This window comes from Rhincodon typus, chromosome 28 (genome assembly GCF_021869965.1).
Source record: "Rhincodon typus isolate 14 chromosome 28, sRhiTyp1.1, whole genome shotgun sequence".
Taxonomy (NCBI): Eukaryota; Metazoa; Chordata; class Chondrichthyes; order Orectolobiformes; family Rhincodontidae; genus Rhincodon; species Rhincodon typus.
In genome coordinates, this window is record NC_063359.1 from 23,277,321 (window position 1) to 23,284,685 (window position 7,365).

At 41.7% G+C, this 7,365-nt stretch overlaps 1 protein-coding gene across 1 annotated transcript in view; it reads right to left on the bottom strand.

Moving 5' to 3' along the window:
- Positions 1-965: 965 nt before the first annotated feature.
- The window catches only part of LOC109916791 (nuclear receptor subfamily 6 group A member 1), a 366,169-nt gene continuing 359,769 nt past the window's right edge, over positions 966-7,365 (bottom strand). Inside the window, exon 10 of the mRNA XM_048613642.1 lies at positions 966-1,054. Coding sequence (XP_048469599.1) covers positions 966-1,054 — 89 coding nt within the window. The remainder of the gene's footprint in view (positions 1,055-7,365) is intronic.

Below are 7,365 nucleotides of genomic sequence, written 5' to 3' on the forward strand. Positions count from 1 at the left end.
AACTTTCAAAATCTTTGGCTCTTAGAAATATACAGTTATACATCCTGTTGTTGCTGTAGTAATGATCTGCACTGAGAAGCAGTGTAAAAAACTTAATGACATCATTAATATTCTAGTACTATTTAACAGGACATTTTGGTTTACAATAAAGAATATCCAAGATGGTATTGCTTCTTTAAATCATCTACGTCATTTCCAAATGTAATGTTAGTTTGAAAAAAGGCTATATAGAAAAAGCTATTACATTTTCCAATTAGAAGTCAACTGTGACAGTCTCATCAGTAGGAATATGTGTTTGAAAGTAGCATGATTAGAGCACCTGGATGTGTTTTATTGCACCATCCACATTTAAATCCTTCTGTAGGATCCCCACTGAGTTTGTGTTTAAAAAAAAACGACATCCAAAAAAATATAGAAATTGTTAAAAATAAAACTTCTTGCAAAGACTGGAAATGAAGAAGCAACTAAAATTTGCAATCGATATGCTTACAATTAGTACCGATTTGTTGCAACAAGGCAGCAGCTTGCCAAAATGGACCACTTTAGTGACAGCCTTAAGGCATTTGAAAATGAAAAGAGAGACACGTAACTATGTCATCTCATTATTGAGGTAGTCTTAATAAAACATTTTGCTCAGCCCCTCACCCAAAAATATAAAAAAAATTCAACTAGACCTAAAATGGCAATACTGTAACATTAACACCCTACACACCGTAAACTGCAAGGAAAATGCATTAACTGCATTGTACAGAAGCATGTGCACTGTGTTGAAGATCATACATTCAACTCTGTCGTGAAATAAATAGATAAAGTAAAATATAGCTGCTGTCAGAATCACAGGGTTTCACTCAATCTGAGGATTTTCCCTGCTCTTCGAATCTTGGCCGACTTTTCCCCTCCAAATTCTTCTCCACCTGAGGCACCAAAATAAGGCATGGCAAATTCAAGAGCCACTAGTTGATGGCTCATTCTTTACTTGCACTGGCTTTGCATGAGTGCAGGACTGCTTTGAAAAGCAAAGGCAGTTGTTCCAAAGGGATATTGACCAGTTTACCTGCAACAAAAATCGATTAAGCATGTATTAGTTATTTTATGATTCACAAGCAATTGATCTTGTTTGATTATTTATATTACATTAAACCCAATTTGCTGCTTGTCTCAATTTGTTCCAGACAAATAATTACAACTTCATCATGCTTGGCTTTAGAAGCAATTCAATAAAGGGCCATTTTATGCTTTTTTTGGCAATGCCATGCAGCCCAGTGAGATTTCTCACCGTATCCTACCAAATTTGCCTCATTAACTCCACCCCTGTGGAGTCTCACACATCTGCTTCTATCCCCATCTTGCTACATGTAGTTCCCAGGACAACATGGCACTTACTGGATATCTACCAAAAGACTGGCATTCCTTGCTCCAGTATCACCTTGGAGGCTGCTGTGCTCCTGGACAAGCATTACCATCCAGTGTTACCCTTCACCAGCATGGAAATAGCATGCAGCTCATGACACCTAGCCAGCATGGCTGGTACTCGCTCACACATGCGATACCCATTCTCTCAATCTAGTCATTGTTTAATCACCACGCCACACGCTTTACCTGTCTTGAGATACATCCCATATGAAGACCCTCTGAGTGCACAGTACTGTTTGTCCAATGACGTGGTCACCTGCATTTTGTCATTGTAGAGTTGGGGAAAATCACACACAGGCAAGCATTTGGCCAAATCTAAACATGACCTTTTTTGACAGCCAGTAAAATGGGATACACAGAAAATGCATACAGGCTGCAGCTTACACCCACACATGCTGGCATCTTGACGTCGACAGTCCATGATGGCCTTCCGCAAGCTAGCATCTACTGGACATGGGTGTCAATCAGGTCCTGCTGCTTTGTAATGCCCAATGCATCCAGAAGAAGCAATCTGGCAGCTGAACATTCTCATCCTCCTCTTCGGACAACTGCTCCTGTTCCCTGACTTCTCAGCATCTATCACATTACAGTCCTTGGAGCAAGTAACAAGGCAATGAGGAGTGTCCTGCACCACCCACCCCCCACCCCCCGCCACAACCCCCAGACCAGTCCAAGCTGTGGAACTACACATTTGAACAGCCTTATCATCTGCTCCACCATGGCCTTGGTTGCAGCACCAGAGGCAACACATTACATCCGAAAAGGAATAACTGCTGTGTTCCGATCCCTTTCCCATTCCAGATTCAACCATTCAACTTTCTATTGCATTCATTGATCAGCTACATTCCCCTAGCCCCACAGGTCTCTTGTGAGTACCACAAATGATGGGCTGCTTTTGCCCAGCATTCATCTGATTTTAAATTGCCATTAACTTGTGCACACTGACATGAGAGTGTTAGTTTAGCCAGTATCAATGGCATGGCGCATCCATTTTTGACCACCATTTGATGCCTAAGCATGTTCACTCTTCACGTATTGCATATAGGCTCATAAAATTTTGCAATTAAAATGTAGCTGCAGTTTGCAAACATATGCTTCATTTATTTACCCTTTCAATGCCCTAACCTCCAGCAGATCTGAATCCTGCACTTTTCTCTATGAAGTGATAGTGACTGTGCCCATCTGCGGGCACTGTCCGAGCCATTTTCCAGTCAAGATAATGGCAAGAGATGGCTCTCAGCTCACTGTCTATATAGCACTGGGTCCTGTCTGGTCTTTGCCATTCCCCAGAAAGCTCCCATGACCCCTTTAACCTCGCAGTATGCCAAAAGCCAAATCCACTCATTCCCTACCCCATGTGGAGGCCCAGCATGTCAAACTTCGCTTCCAACAATGCTTACCTGTGGCCTAAACCCCAACATTACATTTTAATGATGCCCACTGTGCCCTTCAATGTTTCCTTTACTGAGGCCACTGTGATGTTCATTGCCAATAACTGCCTCTCCTGTAGGCTACCATGCCCTCCAGTACTGTTCCGCACACGTCTATACATCTTGATTTGGTGCCTGTCACCATTCTTGTTCTCACCTCCACAAATGCTTTTGCTTTCCCTCCCCAACACGACACTAACCCCTTTTAACAGTGATCTCCCACTGCTCCCAATGCCCCTAGAGCCCCTTCTGCACCCTCCTAAACGATGAACCAACACCCAAGGCTGCATTTGCTCCAGAACTCTGGCCAAATTTGATGAGTAACCTCTAGACATGACTGATGAGAAGCCATATTCCACTTTTCCAATTCCCCTGATCATTACTGATGGCCTAATAATGGAGATTTACCCACTCCCCAGACTAGATTCAGACACATAGCCTGATGGTAACTGTTTCAACCTGGCAACTGACAGTAGCCAAGCCCTCTGGCTTCTGTGCAGACTGTGTCACAGATTGACAGCCCTAAGACTCCCCTGAGTGACAAGTGTCACCCCTCAACTGGCCTGAGGACTAGCCCCCAGCATGACGATATAACTGAATACGTATGCAATCAATGTGCTGTGCAGCAGCAGCTACATGCTGTAGGTTTTTAACTGATGTTTTAGTATGCTGTTCATCAAAACGCCAGCCAGATTCCCACTGACAAGCAGCTTGTGTACCTGCACAAAGCAGCTCATCAACACAGTAGTAATGATAGCCTTTGGCTCTGGCTGAAACACCAACGTGCTGACCGGCACAACAGAGCAGACAAGATAAGGCATGAATGCTGCGAGCATGCAGATAGGTACTTAGAGATCAAGTTTAGCTCCCCAGAGATGCAGCCTTGCCCAATCGGTGAACGAGATGCCTGACAATGGGCACAAAGTGATTCAGCTGCAGACTTTTAATGCTAGTTGTCATTGCATCTTGCAATCCAAGTCTGTGCTTTCTATGTGACTGCAAATATGTCATAAGGGTGCCATGATGGTTGTGAGAGATTGCAAAGCATCAGTTACCAATGTCTGTTGAGGGGTGAAAGCGATTGGTGCCCATTGATTGTGACTGAGGCGCTTTTTGGTGCGGCATGGTGGCTCAGTGGTTAGCATTGCTGCCTCACAGCACCAGGGGTCTGGGTTCGATTCCACTCTTGGGCGACTGTCTGTGTAGAGTTTGCACATTCTCCCCCTGTGTGAGTGGGTTTCCTCCCACAGTCCAAAGATGTGCAGGATAGGTGGATTGGCCATGCTAAATTCCCCATAGTGTCCAGGGATGTGTAGATTAGGGGGATGGGGTCTGGGTGGGATGCTCCGAGGGTTGGTGTGGACTTGTTGGGCCGAAGGGCCTGTTTCCACACTATAGGGATTCTGTGATAACGTGGAGGCTATTCATAGCCAGTGAGCTGAAGTTACCAGACACCCACTCTGATTTCGATATCAAGAATTCTCAATATCTACCTTGTTTCGAACATTTGGTAAGATAGAATACTGAATATTAATGAGGTGACTTGTGGCATTAGTAAGGCCTTTAACAAGCTATAGTCCCCTTTATTTGGCAACTCACCACTGCCTAGCAAGAAAATCACCATGCTGCTTGGCAAAACCAAGCAGGGGAGGTGATGACCTAGTGGTATTATTGCTGGACTGTTAATCCAGAGACCAAGATAATGTTCTGGAGACCCGGGTTCAAATCCCGCCATGGCAGTTGGTGGAATTTGAATTCAATAAATATCTGGAATTAAGAATCTAGTGATGACTATGAATCCATTGTCGATTGTCAGGAAAAACCGATCTGATTCACTAATTTCCCTTAGGGAAAGAAACTGCCATCCTTCTCTGGTCTGGCCTACATGTGACTCCAGACTCTCAGAACGTGGTTGACTCTTAACTGCCCTCTGGGCAATTAGAGATGGGCAATAAATGCTGCCTAGCCAGTGATGATCATCCCGTGAATGAATAAAGCAAAAAAGAACTGTAATAGATGTAGGCCTTGCCAGAACTCTCATTTGATTCTCCCACAAATCTTGCCATAACCCAAGTCGTTCAGATCGCTACAACATTCCACAATATATGCTTCAATAAGGTCTCATATCATTCTTCTAAACTCCATTGAATACAAGCCCAAACTACTTAACCTCAGCTCATTAAAAATCCATCCATAACCAGAATCACCAGATGTTAATCTGGAATGCCTCCAGCAGCATATCTTTCCTTTCATAAGGAGACCAAACTTTTTCACAGTATTCCAAGTGTAGTGTGACGAGAGGCTTCTATAGTTTTAGCAGGACCTCCCTATTTTATACTCAATCCATTTGAAATAAAAGCCAACATTCTATTTCCCTTCTCTATTACCCACTGAACTTGGATACTAGCTTTTTGTGACTCATACGTGACAGTACCCAAATCCCTCTGTGCTGTAACTTTCTGGAGTCTTACCTCATTGAAATAATGTTCAGCTCTTCTATTCTTCTTGAAAAAGAGCATAACCTCGCGCTTTCCCATATTATATTTCATCTGACAATTTGTGCCCACTCATTTAAAACTGTCTATTTTTCTCTGCAGACCGTCATTCTCACCACTTGCCTTTCCATTTATTTTTGTGTCATCCACAAAATTGGAAGATGCTTCATCCAAGTCATTAATATATTGTAAATAATTGTGGCCCAGGCATTGATCCCTATGGCACTCTACTCGTTACAGGCTCCTATTTTGAAAACGCCCCCTTTATCCCAGCTCTTGGTCCTCAATTCATTAGCCAATCCTCTATCTATGCAAATATGAGCTCCAACCACATGGGCTCTTCTTATTTAATAACCTTTTGCATAGTAACACATTGAATACCTTTGAAATCCCAAATAAATTGCATCTACTGGTTTCCCTTTATAAATCCTGCTTATTACCTCCTTAATAAAATTGTCAGGCATGATTTCCTCTTCATGAAAACATGCTGACTCCGCATGATTAGATTATGCATTTATAAATGCTCTGTTATTATATTCTTTATAATAGATTCTAACATTTTCCCAATGACAGACGTTAAATTAACTGGTGTATAGTTATGCGCTTTTTATTTCCTTCTGTTTTCTATAAGGGTGTTACATTGACAGTTGTCCAATCTATTGGACTTATCCAGAATCTAAAGATTCTTGGAAAATCACTACCAGTGCCATCACTATTTCTGTGACAACTTCATTTAAAATCCTCAGTTGCAACTGATCAGGGTACAGGGGACAAATTGGCCGTCAGCCCCAGAAAGTTAGGTTTCTCTAGTCATAGCTATTGTGATTTTCCATACCATACCACCACACACACACACACACTTGATTTTTTTTAGTATTTTTGAAATGCTATTCGTATCCTTGACCATGAAGACTGATCTGTAGTATTTATAGGTCTTCAGCTATTTCTTGGTTCTCCATTATTATTTCACCAGCTTTGTTTTTTCAGGGGCGTATGTTCATTTTGGTCGAGGTCTTACTTTTTATATACTTAAATAAGCTTAATCTTCATTTTTATATCACTTGCAAGTTTGCACTCAGTTTATGTTCTCTCTTTTTTGGATAATCTTTTGTTGGCTTCCAGAACATTCCCAATCTTCTGATTTACCACTCATATTTGCCAACTTGTGTGTTTTTATTTAATTTTGTATCTTTAACGTCCACGGTTAACCATAGTCAGTCTATCCCCTCAACCGTCTTTTCAGCTAAACTTACTTCTGATTCCACTCTAGCCAACTCTGTCCTCCTCTCCATGTAATTTTATACAAGTTTTTCAATATTGTTTCCAACTCAAGTTTCTCACTCTCAAACAAAATTCTACCATGTCATAGTCACTGCTCCTTAGGGGATCTTTTATTCAGAACATTTATTATATCTGCTTTATTACATATTACCATGTCCAAGATTCCTTGCTGGATCCATAACATATTGTATTCAGGACAGTTTCCTAGAACACTCTTATTCTTCCTCATAGCTATCTTTGCTAACTCGATTTTCCCAAGTTATATTAAGATTAAAGCCATCCACGATTAATGTACTGTCTTTCTTATATGCTTATATTGTCCCTTGATTTATTCTGTCCTATGGACAGCTACAGTTAGATGGCCTTTAGACAACTCCCCCAGTGCCTTTTTTCCCTTCTTAAAATCTGTTTTTCTTATAGATGACACCATCCAAGTTAACTGTAGCAACACAGAGAACATTTGCTGACAACATCTTGTCTTTATTAATAAAGAAAGAAACAACTTTCCCTTAACACAGCTAGATATCCTATGTTGCTTAGCATAGTAAAACTACACATCTGCTGGCTCAGTGGTTTTAGCAACATTCTAAACAAGTAGAAACATTCATGGATAGTAGGAACTGCAGATGCTGGAGAATCTGAGATAACAAGGTGTAGAGCTGGATGAACACAGCAGGCCAAGCAGCATCAGAGGAGCAGGAAAGCTGACGTTTCGGGCCTAGACCCTTCTTTCTGAAGAAGGGTCT